This window comes from Capricornis sumatraensis, chromosome 1 (genome assembly GCF_032405125.1).
Source record: "Capricornis sumatraensis isolate serow.1 chromosome 1, serow.2, whole genome shotgun sequence".
NCBI lineage: Eukaryota > Metazoa > Chordata > Mammalia > Artiodactyla > Bovidae > Capricornis > Capricornis sumatraensis.
In genome coordinates this window covers 190,436,129-190,453,858 of record NC_091069.1, presented here as the reverse complement: position 1 = coordinate 190,453,858, position 17,730 = coordinate 190,436,129, and the positions used below count along the sequence as shown (strand labels likewise).

At 33.2% G+C, this 17,730-nt stretch overlaps 1 protein-coding gene across 1 annotated transcript in view; it reads left to right on the top strand.

The window, feature by feature from the left end:
- The window catches only part of ATP11B (ATPase phospholipid transporting 11B (putative)), a 110,235-nt gene extending 103,609 nt beyond the window's left edge, over positions 1-6,626 (top strand). The window contains exons 31-32 of the mRNA XM_068968769.1: positions 1,400-1,533; positions 5,652-6,626. Coding sequence (XP_068824870.1) covers positions 1,400-1,533; positions 5,652-5,733 — 216 coding nt within the window. The 3' untranslated portion in view covers positions 5,734-6,626. The remainder of the gene's footprint in view (positions 1-1,399; positions 1,534-5,651) is intronic.
- The last annotated feature ends 11,104 nt before the right edge of the window (positions 6,627-17,730 follow it).

Below are 17,730 nucleotides of genomic sequence, written 5' to 3'. Positions count from 1 at the left end.
GAGAAGGGATCGGCAACCCACTCCAGTATTCTTGCCTGGAGAATTCCATGGACAGAGGAGCCTGCTGGGCTATTCATGGGATCACAAAGAGTCAGACATGACTGATCAACTAACTGACTTTCTTTCACCAGTTGCTTAGGTTCAAAATGCCAGGTTATTTATGTTCCATCATGCTTGTGTCTTCTGTCCATTGTGCCGTCCATGAATGTACCCTGTTGCCATGCTTGTACTCGACACTTGGTGACTCCCAACCTTTGTGAATTGCAGCACTCCAATGAATCTATTTTTGTTGTTTTCCTTCCTCTATTTTTGAAAGATTTGTTATGCAGTATGTTATACATGTAAAATAAATGAAAATAAGTTTGTTTAAAATGATAACCCTTGAGAAATTTAGGAGTACCCTTGACTCTGTCAAAACCAGGTTGGGAGTCAGTGGGCTATGTGGTTATACCATTTTTTTCCCCTTATTGTAACAGGATTGAAATTATTAGTACTGTGGCTTTTAGTAATCTTGCCAGGTTGTTTATTCCTCCTTAATATAAAGCTTGCATACTTATAGAAATTAATTCAGTTTTAAATCAAATATTACTACTTATTTAATCAACTTTAATAATTTATCATCAATTTTTAAAAAAACAAGATGAGCTTATTATGGACATGTTTAGCATTTAATAGTTGCTTAGCAACTTAAGGCAAATGATGCTTTTTTCAAGAATTATTTACAGTGTATGTATACATATCTATATGGTGTTTAGAACTTAGCACATAGTAAACACTATGTAAGGTGTTTGCTGCTGTTGGTGTTATTGCTGAAGATTGGAATTCAGTCCTGCCTGGTTATTTTCCAGTCTTCAACATAATTTAAACTCTGCTTTTCTCAGTTACTGGACATTTTAAATTGAAGTTGCAGGAGCAGTTTCACCTAAAAAGTTCGAAGAAGAATTAAACTTCATTAAGTTTCTGAGTGGTTGATGTAAATCATATTGATCATAATATATTAAGGTACTGAAATCCACAATCTTGGGACTTCCTGGCAGTCCAGTGGTTAAGACTGTGCTTCCAGTGCAGGGGACGTGGGTTCCATCCCTGGTTGGGCAGCTAAGATCCCACGTGCCGTGTGATGGGGCCAAAAGATAAATTTAAAAAAAAATTTTTTTTAATCTACAAACTTTCCAGATTTATACAAGATTCAGCTACTTGTTTTATATAACTATTTTACTCAACCTCTAATTTAGGACATAGTGCCTTTTAATCATTCTTAAAGTCTTCCATACCTTTCCATATTATATAAAACATGTATACATTACTTTCAGTTTTAAAGTGCTTGTTATTTTTTTTTAATGCTTTTTGGAAGTCCAAATCTATCAGTAACTAATATTTTTCTGCTTCACCTCCTCAGCTTACTGAAACAAATTCAAGTATCAAGTGCTTGGACTCCATGTGCTGCTTCTCAGAAGGAGAAACAGCGTGTGCATCTGTTGGAAGAATGCTGGAGCGAGTAATAGGAAGATGTAGTCCATCCCATGTCAGCAGGTGTGAAATTTCTCTAAGTAGCCTTTGCTGCAGATGAGTATCCTATAAACTGGAACAGGTTGAACCTACATCTCTAGATACCTAATCAGTCAGCTCCTGCTTTTACCAGTTGAAGCAGGAAGTGTGCTATTTATTAGCACTCTTTGACGCTGTTTCACTTTGTGGCTTTAAGATAGGGGGTTCTTTCATTAACAAAGGAAGAGAAAGCACTTTTGAAGAGACTTTTCATCTAATGAACAAAAAATTTTTGCTTTACAGTCTTTCTCAAATGTGGTGAATAGGAGTGTGTATATGGTACTCTTGTTTTTATAACTATAACTTTCTCTTTTTTGTTATACCTATACTATTTTATTTCCTGTATTTGTTTTGTTTGCTTTTTGTATTTATAAAATAATTGCACATAATAGGAAAATCAAGAGATTTTGCTTTCCTTATTCTTCATGTATATTGTCTAGTAAGTCATTTGAGACTTTGGGATATTTATAAACATAAAAATGGCTGTATTTCTGCTCTCCTACACCTTTTTATCTGTGTAATGAGGTTTTAAAATAAGTTGTGGTTTTAAGTTTTTACTGCTATTTATGGTCTAATTAAAAGTTTATAAGTTAGAACGGGTCTTTAAATTATGGTTTAGAAGAATTTTATTGTTTTTTGTCCCTTCCCAAATGTATTTCTTGAATTAGACTTGCCCTTTTGAATCATAACAAAAATACCATTATTACCACTTAAATTATTTAAAAGTGAAATTGATTCAGCTCTTTCTGCATTTCCCCAAGAGACATAATGTTATTTAGGGAATATTAAGAAATAGTAAATTGTTTCACACCTTGGTGTTCTTTAAGTGAATGATATTAAAGTTCCGGAGTGAGAGCAGCAGTGCCCTCGTGCGCATGATGTGTTAGAGGTGGCTCGGATGGATGGTGATTTCTGCTGTCCACACAGCGCCACGTGAAGTAGTATCACTTTCTATATGTGCCACGCTGGAGAAAAGTTTGGAAAGACCCCATGAGCAGGAAATCAAGGGTGGAGGCAACACTGCTTTTATCTGTTGATAAAAGAATTTTTAATATTTGGTTGGGTTTAATGTTTTAAAAGTGAAGAGCATGACATTCTTATTATTATATTCTTAATTATTATATATTATTATTATAAGGTACATTATTCTTGTACCTTAGAATTCAGGTAACTTTTATTGGCGAACTTGTTCACTCCCACTTTGCCTTTAGTTATGGCCATTTCTTTATGGTACAGTTGCATTTATAAATAGAATTCTTTTAATATGTATATGGTTTCAGTCCCCATTTGTTGATTATAATGTGATCAAGAATATTTCCATAACACTGTGACATTATTTTATAGTCAACTTATTCCATATATAAGAATTAGTATGAGCAGCTGAATTTATTGGGACATGTATGACTTACAAAATTGTATTATAAAATGCATTATAAGAAATAGTTCTGTCATGTACCCAGGCCAGTGAGTCTTCCAAAGGAAGTTCCAGAGAGACTAATATATATTACTTGTTAAGACAGGTTTACTGCACAGAACTAAGGTGGGAATTAGACTGAGATACTATAGAACTTGTATATAATTTTTTATATATCTTTTTAGCATGAAATTTCTGTTTAATGACAATAAACATCTTCACTAACTACTAAAACAGAAACAGACTAGAATTAGTTTTAAATAAGCCCAGAATATTTTTCTGCTTTACATATATTCCCACTTTCTGGATATCAGCTATTAAGGTAATGTGCCCCATTACTCTTAACATAGCCATTTTTTTGCTGCATTATCCCTTTTGAACCTGCCCGAGGGATTATGTGGGGTTTCTTTCTGCATGTTCTGTTGAAGGTATCTGTTCTCATCTGTACTTTTTTTCACTTCAAGTTGTATCTCACTTTTTTCTTTTGTAAGAGGTTTTTTTTTTTGCTAATAAAATGTTTAACAGTAGTGAATATCTTATTTGACAGACTATAAACAGCCTTCCAATTTTGTTCAGCATCTCCAGTTATGTTATTGGTTACTACTGTCATTATCTCCCTTTCTTCTTCAAATGAATAATCCAAAAAGTCTTCTGAGATTTGTTCTATTTTTTTTTTTTAGTGGATAAAATTATATGATATGCAAAACCACTTCGTGCCTTTCTAAGGGCTATATGAAAATTACCATAGATCCATTAACATTATATTTAAACTTTGAAAAGTCATCTGTTTTTGTTTTTTTACATGTAATTGTTTTAGTGAAGTACATTTGGCACTGTTTTGATTTTGGAACAGCTTCTATTCTACATCTCTCTCTCATGTCTAATTTAAAAGGTAGGACAAGATTACGTCTATTATAGGATGTAGAATCCCTTGGATATTTGTTCCATTAACATTAAACATAAGAGATAATGGTAATCACTTGAGGAATATAATTAGTGCTTTCGTATAACAGATTTCAAATAAAACTAATAAAGTTTTACCATCCTTTATTCTACTTACATTTTATTAATTGATGTTGTCAAATAAATATGCCATATCGCAAGCTATGTTTCAAAGGTAGCATCATGGTGCTCTATAAAAGATTTGCCATGTTGTACTCTGAAGGGCTGTGCTTCAGCAGTAAATGCTTTTCTGTATGTAATTTACCAACACTTACTTATCCTAATCAAAACTGTCTTTTAAATAGAAAGGAGTTAATAATTAATATATAACTCAGTGTTTAATATTCTGTCAAATATGATATTTAACAATATAAATGTATATATGTGTTTCAAAAAGATTAAAAATGAAAGACAGCTTACCTAAGAGGATTTTCTATGTAAGCAGTGGTTGAAAACCAGGAAAAGCTAGTATAAAATATTGGTTTAGGAGTGTTGTTTATGGTTATGTTTTGTCATCTGTGTCTGAGCATACTTTTCCTTGCCTGAATACTAAGAAATGTTCACAGTCTCATTTCATTCATTTATTTTACAAATACTGAGTACCTACTATGTACCAGGCATAGTTCTAGGTACTAGAGAGACAGTAGTGAACAAGCCCTTAAAGGAGGGTAGATACTGTTTAAGTTTTCTGGAAACTAGTAAAATTAGAGAACCTGTAAATCACTTCTTTAGTTGTTGCTTGTCTTCCTCTTCGCCAACTTTGTAAAGTTTTCTAGATTCTAAACTTCACTGTGATTATGCTCAATCCATTTAAACTGAAACTACATACAAACTTTAGAGTCTCTAGGAAACAGATTTTTTGAGAAAAGTGAATTTGGGCCATTTTAATGCTACTCTCTTCCTCTAACATCTTTATTTAAGGAAAGTGGGAACCCAGAAAAAAGTTACATAAAATGTATTTATTGTTAAGTGCTTTTAAGTCTTCTAAGAACAGCCACCTTTAACTTGGTAATTCTAAACTGTCCTTGAAATAGGTTAGGCTATTTTAAGCATGGCAGGCTATTTTCAGTCTTAAGTTTTTTAGCTGAAATTGGTACAGCTGCAAATAAACTACTGTATAATGAATTGCTTACAGTCTTTTCATTCAGACAGACAGTAGTTAACTTTTTACAGGCCAGTAGAGGATTATTTGTTCTTAGTTAAGTGAAAACCCTAGTGATTTCCAGGTGTCTTTGATACCTGTTGAATATTTGTTCAAGCTAATTATGCTAAAATGTTTAGAATAGAATTTATAGCTGAAAAGAAATAATAATATAATATGAACATACTGTTACTTCATTCTAAAGCTTTTGGTAACTGGGCTTTTTGTTTGTTTGCTTTTGTTATGTCAAATACAGCCTAGTTGCCTTTCAGTAAAACCAAATGTGCATCACTCTTAATGACATACTTTTTTCTTACTGAATTGTTAAGATTTTAAGAGTATCTCATGCTTTACTACCTATAGAAATTGTTTTAATACTAGTGAATTTTGGCTAATATTTTTATATGATGACTAGAGCATTATTTTCCCAAATTTTTATATAATATAAATAGAATGTTTGGTCATTCAGTGCTAGTAAAAAGAACTTCTCTTTAGCTTTTAAAAATGAATCAATCTGCATTTTGCTCCTAAGTTTTAGAGTTAATTTTTTTCTCAATTGATAAATAGGTCCTGGTGAGCCAAACTTTTCTCTTATTGTTACTTTAGATCATGGAGTGCATCGGATCCTTTCTATACCAACGACAGGAGCATCTTGACCCTCTCCACAATGGACTCATCTACTTGTTAAAGGGGCAGTAGTACTTTGTGGGAGCCATTTCAACTCCTTTCCTAAAATTGAGTGTGAGCATCCTGGTAATGGCCACACTACCTCTGTGGAATTACTTTCTGAAATCTCTGATTCTAGTTCATGCCCACTCATAGTTATAATGGCAAACAAACAAAAAGCGTTACCATGCACCCATGTCAGCCACCCTCTTAATTTAAACATGTTAAAATTTGTGAATAAAGAGACATTTTTCATCTATCTCGGTTGTCCCCATGTGCTTATGGGACTCCTAATGGCATTTCAGCCTTTTGCTAAGGCCACTATATTTTAATATAGTAGAAAAGGGAGCTAATTCCTAGTTAATTGTATTTTTTAGTATTAGCTTGGTTATTGAGTCTTCTATTTAAATTGCTTCTGTAAATTATGCTGAAAAGTTTGCCTTGAAAACTCTATTTTTTTATTAGACTTATATTTGAAGCTTTTCATGGGAAAAGTTAATGTGAATAGTAAGGAATTTTGGTCCCTCAGTGACCCATGTTTGTTAATTCTTTAGTGCTTTCTAAGTTCACAGAACAAATTAGGAGAATGCATTTCCAACTATTATTTACTTGCACTATGGGTAGTATTGATAAATATATATCAGTCCCAAACTTTCTCTCAGTGTACTGTAACACAACCAGTTAAGTTAACCATATACGTGCAAAAGGTATACCATATCATATGTAAATCAAGTCCATTTACCAAATTTCAAATTAATGTTTACTATTTTCATGACAATGTAAAGAACCTATAGTGGGTAAATTAGACACATTAGCAAATTATTTAATGTGTTTATCATTGGATCTTTTGCATGCCCCAATTTGGTGAATATATGTCAATTTGCTTTTTCTTGTCTATCTGAAGGCTTTGTTTGTAGTATTTTACAGTGCTGTTGTGAAGTCCAACTATATCAATAAAAGAGTTTGGAAAGTATTTAAATATTGCAAATACTTTTAATTATATGAAAAAAATTTTAGGATAATTAAATCAGTAAATGAGAAGAGCCTCTTTTTGTGACGAGCTTAGAACTGCTCTTGTCTTTCAGTAAGCTAGCTCTTAGAATAAAGAATTTCAGATGAGAATCCTGTTATTTTTAGGTTAGTATGTTATCTAAATTACAGCAGCCTACCACAGTAAAGTCAACTCTGCCCAGTGTCCCATTATAAGGTATGGCTATTGAATGTAAATGAAATAAACTCTAAAATGCTAGATTATATGGGATAATGGCTGCAATAAATTTAAGTTTTATAAATGATTAGTCAGGTTTGTATGACTGCCATTAATTCACTGCAGTTCAGTATTTGATTTCCATCCTGAATTTAACATGAATTTAACATGATCCAGTGCTGTCATTTGTTTTGATAAAAAGTAATGTTTTAAAATTTGGAAATGATTATTTAAGAACTGTTCGTTGAGTACATATACATTTAAAATTGTACGGGAATGGCTGCCAAAATTTCCTGAATATGGTAATTCCTTTCTGTACACTTACTTTTTGCACAACCCTTCTACCCCTTTCCCATTTCATGAATATAAGACTTCTAGAATTGGGCTGGTAGGGAAAGAAGCATACAATTAAGACTTCATCTTTGTTCACTGGTAAGCTATTTTCTTATTTGTCTGCTTCAGTAATGCAAGGATATATTAGGTTATAAATTTCAGCCTAAATATTAATTTTTGCAAGTAGCCCATCTTTACCTTAGATTGGGTTTAGGAAAATGCTGTTATTCTGGAAATACTATAAAGGGATATAAAAAATTTACAGTATGTACCCTCACCAGTTCATGTTTCAGAAGAGGAAATATTGCAGAAAATTTTCAGTAGAGTATTAGTGGATGACAGTGGCAAACTTGCTCTTAGAATGTCTTGTAAAATGTTCATATAACAAAATGACATTTTGTAGCCAGGCATTGCATCTACTTTGGTGTTTAGGGAAGAACTGCAAAGCCATCAGGCAGTCTCTGACCAACTACCGCAAGGCATGAACTCAGCCAGCCTATCTGGTGCTCAGAGTATGATTGATACAATTTTCTGCATTCACTATTTGAAGTTATTTAGGAACTTTGTATCTGAAAAATAGCATCCACTGACATGCTTATCCTACTCTGTTGTTCAAAACCTACTCCCTTTAAAGGAATTCTTGTAAGAAAAAAATTTTCTGTTATTTAAGAAAGTAACAGTGTTGTCTACAAACTTCCAATAGTTCTGTGTGCTAGTCATTTTGTAAAACTGTTACTGCATAATGAGTATTTGTAAATATTCCTCCTTTTGCATATCTCTTTAAAATGATTTGGACAGTACGATGTTGGTAATTAACTTATTCTTATCTGCCAAAACCAGGTACGATGCTCCATGTGTTATTGCTGGTTACAGGTCTCAAATCTATTTGCCTCGCTTGCTTGTGTCTGCCTAGTCTGAAGGCTGTAGCCCTGAAGATAGTAGCAATCGCCAAGTCAGTTTCCAAAATTGCCCATCAGCTGCTTTAGGTGACTCAGCAGTCCTGCTTGTTGACTTTCAACAAGCATTAGGCTCACACTGGAAGGAATAGTCCGGGCCAGGGGAACTATAGCTACCCAGGCTTGCTGTGGAGTTGAGAAGGAAAAGGGGGAGAATTAAGTTTGAATTTCTCTTAACTAACCTCCTCCTTGGGTCTTAATCTCTCTGATGTCCAGTGGCTTCCCAGACCTGATTCAGACTCTGGCACTGTCCTGAGTAGGAGGTTAAACAGAGGCAAATCAGCTATTTAGGGAATACCTTTCTCTAACCAGGGTCATTTCTACTGCATAAGATTGTGAAATTGGCCTTGTGTGATAAGCTTGAGACTCCTTATCTAATAGGCAGGAGTCACAACCACTAAAATATTTACAATTTATACCAAAAGTTTTTTAAAATACACTACTCTGAAAAGTGATTGGGGCTGGAGAAAAGGAAAAAATCATCCCATGTCTGTGTTTTTCCTTTAAAGATCAATTTAGGGTGTAAGCAGGTGTTAATAAAACTAACACACCAAAGAGTTAAATGAAACACGTTTTGTTATTTTTGGTCCCTCTTTAGAGATACTTTTATTTCTATCTAAAATGTCTTCTGTTTTCATAAAAACAGAACATTATTAAAGTGCTGTTTATGTGAGATAACCTGAATGATATTACTGTAAAAGATCATAACTAATGTTTGTAATAATGGGGATTATTAGATTTTTATGAATAATAAATAGTTGGAAATACTATCATAACAGTTTAAAATTCTGGACCTCAGACACTGTGACTATCTAATGGAACTTGTTATCTTCATTGTCAGTAAATGTAGCATACCTGTTGTGCAGCTCTTAGTAATTTTTTAAAGTTTATGAAATTATATTAAATAAAAATTTTCCTATATAAGTAAGTCTTTTTTCCATTATTTAAATGCATTTCAAACCTCTCTCTGCTCATCAAAACCAGCGCTGCCAGGTTTTTTTAGTTAAATTTTACTGCATTTAATGTAATGCATATAATGTTATTATATGCCTTTCACTAACTGCAGTTTTCAGAAATCCAGTTCTTTTGTTACCCAGGTTGCATAGATTATCAGTACAGTTTTTGAAAGCTGTCTGTTTGAAATGTACCGACTGTAAAGACCAACACACGTAAAGAGCAACACACTTCAACTACAAATGCATCTTTCATGAAAAACCAGCCAGTGTAAATTTGGAACTGCCTCCAATGAATAGAAAATATGTGCTTTCTGGGACTTCCTTAGCACTCATTGGTTAAGACTCCAATGTTTCCAATGCAGGGAGCACAGGCTTGATGCCTGGTCAGGGATCTAAGATCTCATGTGTTGCATGGTGTAGCCAAAAAATTTAAAAATGTGTTCATTAAAATATACTGTATTTATATCTGAAATATTCCACTGTCCTAATGATGCTCAGGCATTGTAAACACATTATTTCATTGATGTTTATTAAAAAGGTAAGCTATTGTTTTTGTACATGTGTTAGTATTTGCAAGGGAAGACAATGTATATATTTTTTTATTTCTGAAATGAGATAGAACAGGATCCTGGACAAGTCAATTTATCTAGGCCTCTGTTTTAAAAGGAGTTGAGGACTCAGACTATCTTTAGGATATTCAGCCTTTAATGTTTATTGTACAACATAATGAATCATGTTCCTAATGATTAAGACATAGGGCAAGAAAGTAAAATTTTATGAGCAGTATTTCACCAGAACATGTAGTAAATTCAAAAACAATTGAAGTTTTATTTTGAATAGTATTTATTTTGACTCAAAAACAAAGCTGTTGTATTGGGTTAGTTAAAAGGTTCATTCAGTTTTTTCCCAAGTTGGCTTTGGTAGCGCTTAGTTGTCTTTAACTTCATTCAGAAGTTTTGTTAGATTGTACTGTGACAGCTGTCATATAAAAGTGCATTTTAAAAAATGAAAATTGATGGATTTTTGTGTAACCATTTTAATATTGAAGATGGAAGAAAAAACTATTTTCAGCTTTATTATTATGCTTTATTATTTTAAGAAAGACAAAAATGCAACTGAAATGCAAAAAAAAAAAAGTGTGGTATATGAAGAAGGTACTGTGATCAGCATTATATACCATGCAGAAGATAGCCAACGTACTAAAAATATCCAAAATAAGAATGGAAAATCATTTGCACCAGCTTGGTTATGTTCATTGCTTTGATGTTTGGGTTCCACATAAGTCAAATGAAAAAAACCTTCTTGACCATATTTCTGCATGTAATTCTCTACTGAGATATAACAAAAATGTTTCCTTTTTAAAACAAATTATGACAGGCAGTGAAAAGTGGATACTATACAATAATGTGGAACAGAAGAGACTGTAGGGCAAGCAAGATGAACCACCACCAACCACAACAAAGGCCAGTCTTCATCCAGAGAAAGTGATGGTGGGATTGGAACGAAGTCCCCTGTTGTGAGCTTTTTCCAGAAAGCTCAACAATGCCAACACATACTGCTCCCAATTAGACCAACTGAAAGGAGCCGTCAACAAAAAGCATCCAGAATAAATCAACAGAAAATGTATAATCTTCCATCAGGATTCCACAAGACTGACTGACTTCAATGACTGGACAAAAGCTGTTACTGCTCAGCTGGGAAGTTGTGATTCATCTGCTGTATTCACCAGATATTGTACCTGTGATGTCCATTGATTTCCATCTTTACAAAATTCTCTTAATGGAAAAATTTTTAACTCTCTGGAAGACTGTAAAAGTTACCTGGAACAGTTCTTTCCTTAAAAAGATAAGTGTGGGGAAGATGGAATTTTGAAGTTGCCTGGAAAATGACAGAAGGTAGTGGAAAGAAATGGTGAATATGTTGTTCAATAAAGTTCTTGGTGAAAATGAAAAATGTCTTATTTTTACGTAGAAAACTGAAGAAACTTTTTGGCCAACTCAGTAAATTGAAGTGAGTTCACATATCTGAACAGCTGTTTTTGGAAGTAGCAGATTTTAAGGTAAAATGGTCTGTATTCAAGTAAAATCTGTGGACAGTGAAGTGGATTGATTTTAGGATTACATTTTATCACTTTTGACAAGTGTGTATATCTCTGTAATCCTAACCCAGATAGAGAACCTTTCCATCATCTCAAAGTGTGCAGGAAATTTCTCTCCCTTTCTGCCCTTGGCAATCATTTTTTTCATTGTTTTCTCTTCACATAGACTAACTGTACCTGTTCTTGAATTTCATATAAATGGAATTGTACATTTTCACTTTTGTATATTACTTTGTTTACGATGTCAGTGATATTCATACATCTTGTTGCATATATCCATAGTTTGGAGTATTTTTTTGCTACTCAGCAGTGTTCCTTTTTGTGAACATCTCACAATTTATCCTTTCTCTGGTTTATGGACATCTGAGTTATTTCCAGTTTGGGGTGATCATAAATAAAGTTATTATGAACATTCTTCATGGACATGTTTTTATTTCTATTAAATAACAAGTAGAATTGCTGGGTCATAGGCAGGTCTATGTTTAATTTTATGAGACACTGTCAAAAAGTTTTCCCAAGTGATTGTGGGTGCCATTTTATGTGCATTTGTGTACAATAATGTGAGTTTCAGTTTTATTATAGATGATTTTAATTTGCATAACAAATGACATTTAATTTTTTATATGTTTACTAGCAATTTATATTTTTCTGAAATATCTCTTGACGTCTTTGGCCTTTTTTTCAATAGGCTGCTTGTCTTATTACAGAATGGTTGGAATCCTTTTCATAAGGATGTAAGTTCTTTGTCAGATTTATGTATTACTTGCATTTTTCTCCAGTCTGTGCTCTGCCTATATATTTTCTTACTGGTGATTTGAGGAGCCAGGAGTGTTTTATTTTGATGAAGTTTTGTTTTTTTCTTGATTATGTGTTTTTTGTATCTTATCCAAAATATTATCAACCCCAAGTTCATAAAGGTAATTCTGTGTTCTTCTGAAAGCAGTCTCATATTTAAATTCATGATCTATCTTAAATTCATTCAGGTAAGGATTGAAGATCTTCCTTCCTCCTAACCCCTTAAAAATATGTTTGGTTTAGCTGAATTGGCTGAAAATGTTCTCAATCTCCATTGAATTCTTTTGGTGCCTCTTTAAAATTAACTGATTGGGGAATTCGCTGGCTGTCCAGTGGTTAGAGCTCCAAGCTTCCACTGCAGGAGGCATGGCTTCAATCTCTGGTCTAAGAACTAAAATCCCGCAAGCTGCACAGTGTGACCAAAAAACTGAAAAACATCTAAAACTGTGTAAATATGGGTCTACTTCTGGACTCTCTTCTGTTCATTTATCCTCATACCAGTAGCACAGTCTTGACTGCCATAGCTTTCTGCCTAACTTTGAGATCTGGTAGTAAGTTTGGCTATCCTACCTAGGTTCTTTGCATTTCTATATAAATTTTGGAACTAGCTAATGAATTAAAAATCCTGATATGATTTTGATTGCTCTGAATTTATAGATCATTTTTGAAAGCACTGACATCTTAATATTGACTCTTGTATTTCATGAGCACGTTACCGCTCTCCATTTATCTTAGGTCTTTTAGGAAGGTTTTGTAGTCTTCAGTGTAGAAATCTGGCAAACTTTCTAAACTCCTAAAATTTTTAAGATTTTTGGTGCTGCGGTAAGTAGAATTGTTTTTTAATTAATCTTCCAGTTACTCATCACTGTTCTATACAAATGCAGTCAATTTTGTGCCTTTGACTTTGTAACTTAACAACCTTGCTAAATTCATTCAATTTTTCTAACTTTTGTGTAGAACCTTTTTGATTTTGATATACACAATAATGTCATCTAAGGATTGTTTCGATTTCCATGTCTTTATATCTCGTTATCACCTTATAGCATTGGCTAGAATTTCCTGTACAATGTTTAATAGATATCTGAGAACCATGAATAGGTGTTGAATTTCAAAAATTCTCCATTTTTTTCCTCCATTTTTCAAGATGATCATGTGATTCTTTATGTTTTAGTTTGGTAATATGGTGAACTATCCTGGATGATTTTCAGTGTTAAACCAACTTTGTATCTCTGAGATAAACTTCACTTGGTTATGATGTATTACCCTTTTATATACTGCTGTTTGATGTGGTAATAATTGTGTTAAGGGCTTTTGTATCTGTGCTTATGGAAGGATATAGATCTGTAATTTCATTTTCTTATCACATCCCTGTCAGGTTTTGGTATTAGGGTTATTACACTGGCCTCACAACAGTTAGGGAAGTGTCCCTTCCTCCTCTTTGTTGGAAGAGTTTATAAGGTTGATGTTATTTTTAACTCTTAATATTTTGAAGAATTTACCACTGAAGTCATCTGGACCCAAGAATAAGAGGGGTTTGGGGGCATTTCAGTGAGGATATTGTGGATCATGATGGATACAGGATTATTCATTCTGTTTCTTTGTGAAAAATTTGATAAGTTGTATCTTTTAAGGAATTTGTCCATTTTATGTAATTTCCAATATTTCTGACATAATTCAGAATATTTTTAATATCTTTTTAATGACCATGGGATCTGTATTATGTTTCTGCTTTCCTTTTTTATATTGGTAGCTTTCCTGATTTTTTTTTTACCTGACAAATCATGCTAGGGTTTTAATCAAGTTTATTGATTTATTTCAAAGAACCAACTTTTGGCTTTTTAAATTTTATTCATTTATTTGTATTGCTTTATGCTCTCGTTTTTATTATTCCTTTCTATTTTGGTTTTAATTTGCTCTTCAGTTTTGGCTTAGATAATTGATTTTAATAAAGACATTAAAACTATATTTCCCTTTATGTACTGCTTTAGATGCATCCCACAGATTTTATGTTTTTGTTGTTATTCAAAATCAGAATATTTTATTTCCTTTACGATTCTTTTTTGACCCCTGGATTATTTAGAAGTGTTTTGATTTTTAAATATTTGGAGGATATACTTTTTTTTGTTCCATTCCCTACACTTTTTCTTAATAGTGTTAGGATTTCCAGTTCTGTGTTAAAACATTTGTGGTAATAAGGATATCTTAATCTTATTTCTTACCTTAAAGGGAATGCATCTAAGGTTAACCCATAACAATTATAGACAGGTGTTGAACTTCATGAAGTGATTGTTCTGGTTCAGTTAAAATTATCATGAAATGTTTTACTCATGTAGAGAAGTATATTGATGAATTTTTCTGATATTAAGTAATCCTTGCATTATTGGCACAAATTCTGCTTGTTCATGATCTGTTATTTTTAGTACTATGTTGGACTCATTTAACTATTGCTTTATTTAGGATTTTGCATCTGTGTACATAAACAAAATGGGCCTATTATTTTTATTCTCTTGTTATGGATTTTTTGTTTATGAGATGGGAAGCTTCCCGCTTCCCCATTTTCTGGGTTCTGCAACAACTTGCATAAAACAGCTATTGAAAGTTTGGTAGAATTTGATAGAATAAAAACATTTAGACCTGAGGTTTTTTCAGAGGACAGGTCTTTGACTACTGTTTCTAATACACTTTTTACAGTTGATGAGTCTATTCAAATTATTCCTATACATTTTATATATTTCTAGGAGTTTATCCATTTTAAATATTTCAATTTATAGTTCATAAGACTTTACCTCCATATGTCTGAAAGAATTTCTCCTTTCTGGTTGTTTTCTATACATTCTTTGGTTTCTTTTTTTTTAATTGAGGTATAATTGACAGATAACATTAGTTTCAGGTGTACAACATCATTTTATATTTGTATACATTGTGAAATGATTAATAAGCCTAGTTAACATCCCTCACCAAAGATAGTTACAAAATTTTTTCTTGTGATGAGAACTGTTAAGATCTCTTAGCACTTTGCAATACAGTATTTAGTCACCATATTGTCATTACATCCTCATGACTATGTAACTGAAAGTCTGTACCCCTCTTTTGACCCCCTTCATTCATTTCACCCGACTCTTAAGCCCCCACCTGTAACCAATCTTCTCTAACCTATGAGTTCAGTTTTCTTGGGATTTTTTTTTTGTAAGATTCTACATATATTTAAGTTGGCTCATATGATATTTGTCTTTCTCTGTCAGATTTGTTTCACTTAGCATAATGCCAAGTCCATCCATGTTGTCTCAAATGGCAGGATTTCTTCTCTATGGCTGAATATGCCTTTATGTATGTATGTATATTTTCTTTATTCATTTATTATTGAGCATGTTTCCACATCTTGTAAGTTGTAAATAATGCTTCAGTGAACATGGTTGTGGACTTATCGAGTTAATGTTTTTCTCTGGAAAAATACCCAGAAGTAGAACTGTTGGATCACAGGTAGAATGTCTATACAGTTTTCCATAGAAGCTACACTAGTTTACATTCCCACCAACAGTGTACCAGGGTTCCCTTTTCTCCACATCCTCACCTGTACTTATTTTTTGATAATAGCCTTTCCAACCAGTATGAGGGGACACTGTGGTTTTGATTTGCATTTTCCCAATGATTAGTGATGTTGAGTACCTTTTCACGTACCATTTTTATGTCTTCTTAGGGAAAATGTCTGTTCAGAGCCTCTGCCCATTTTTTAAAATTGGATAGTTTATTTTCTTGCTACTGAGTCGTATGAGTTCCTTATAAATTTTGCATTATTAATTAACCCTTTGTCAGAAATATGATTTGCAGCTATTTTCTCCCATTCAGTTGTGTTTTTGTTATGTTGATGACTTCCTTTGCTGTGAAGCTTTTTAGCTTGATGTGGTCCCACTTTTTTATTTTGTTACCTTTACTTTTTATATCAAATCCAAAACATTAATGACAATACTGATGTCAAGGAGTTTACCACCTGTTTTTTTTCTAGGACTTTTATGGTTTTAAGTCTTACATTTAAATCATTTTGAGTTATTTTTTTGTTTTTGGTCCAATTTTCCCAGTACCATTTGTTAAGGGATGCCTTTGTTTTAAATTAATTGACCACAGGTGTATGGGTTTATTTTTGGGTTCTCTGTTGTGTTCCATTGATCTATATATGTTTTTATGCCAATACCATACTGTTCTGTTAGAGCTTTGTGATGTATTTGAAATTTAGGAAGCATGATGCTTCCAGCCTTGTTCTTTTGTCTTAAGATGGCTTTGGCTATTTGAGGTCTTTGATGGGTCTATACAAATTTTAGGACTGTTTGTTTTTTATGTCTGTCAAAAATTCTGTTGGAATTTTTATGAGGATTGTAATACATCTGTAGTTTGCTTTGGCTAGCATGGACATCTTACCAGTAATCTTCTAATTCATGAACACAAAGCAGCTTTCCATTTATTTCTGTCATCCTCAGTATCCTTCAGGGTCATAGTTTTCAGTATACAGGTCTTTTGCTTCCTTGGTTAAAATTTATTCCTAGATACTTTATTCTTTTTGATGCTTTCAGAAAGAATTTTCTTCATTTTCCTTTTTCATAGGTGTTATTCATGTATAAAAACACAGATTTCTATATATTGATTTTATATCCTGCAACTTTACTGAATTTATTAGTTTTAATAGTCTTTGGTGGCATTTTTAGGGTTTTCTGTACATATGTCATCTGCAACAGTATACTTATTTCTGAGTTGGATGCCTTTTATTTCTTTTTCTTGCTTAATTAATTGCTCTGCTTAGGACTTCCAATACTGTGTTGAATAAAAGTGGCAAGAGGGGACATTCTTGTCTTGTTCCTGATCTTAGAGGAAAAGTTTTTCAGTGTTGAGCATGTTGTGTTATCTGTGGATATGTCAAATGGCCTTTTTTATGCTGAGGTGAATTTTCTCTGTTCCTGCTTTGTTGAGAATTTTACCATAAATGAATGAATTCTGTCAACAGCTTTTCCTCCTATCAAGATTATTGTATAATTTTTATCCCCCATTTTGTCAATATAGTACATTACATTCATTGATTTGCAGATGTTGAACCATCCTTGGATCCTTTTAATAAATCCTACTTGTTCATGGTTTCTGATCCTTTTAATGTATTCTTGAATTGTTTGCTGGTATTTTGTTGAGGGATTTTGTATCTATGTTCATGAGGGATATTGGCCTGTAATTTTTCTTCTTGAAGTGTCCTTTTCTGGTTTTGGTACCAGGGTGATGCTAACCTTGTAAAATTGGGTAAGATTTGGTATTAATTCTTTCGGTAGAATTCACTAGTGAAGTCATCTGGTCCTAGAGTTTTTGTTGGGAGGTTTTGGATTGCTGATTTAATCTCCTTTCTAGTAATTAATATACTCAGGTTTTCTATGTTTCTAGGAATTTATCCATTTCTTCTAGGCTGGTCAGTTTGCTGGCATACAGTCATTCATAATCTCTGGAGAAGGCAGTGGCAACCCACTCTGGTACTCTTGCCTGGAAAATCCCATGGACAGAGGAGCCTGGTACGCTGCAGTCTCTGGGGTCGCTAAGAGTCAGACAAGACTGAGCAACTTCACTTTCATGCATTGGAGAAGGAAATGGCAACCCACTCCATTGTTCTTGCCTGGAGTATCCCAGGGACGGGGGAGCCTGGTGG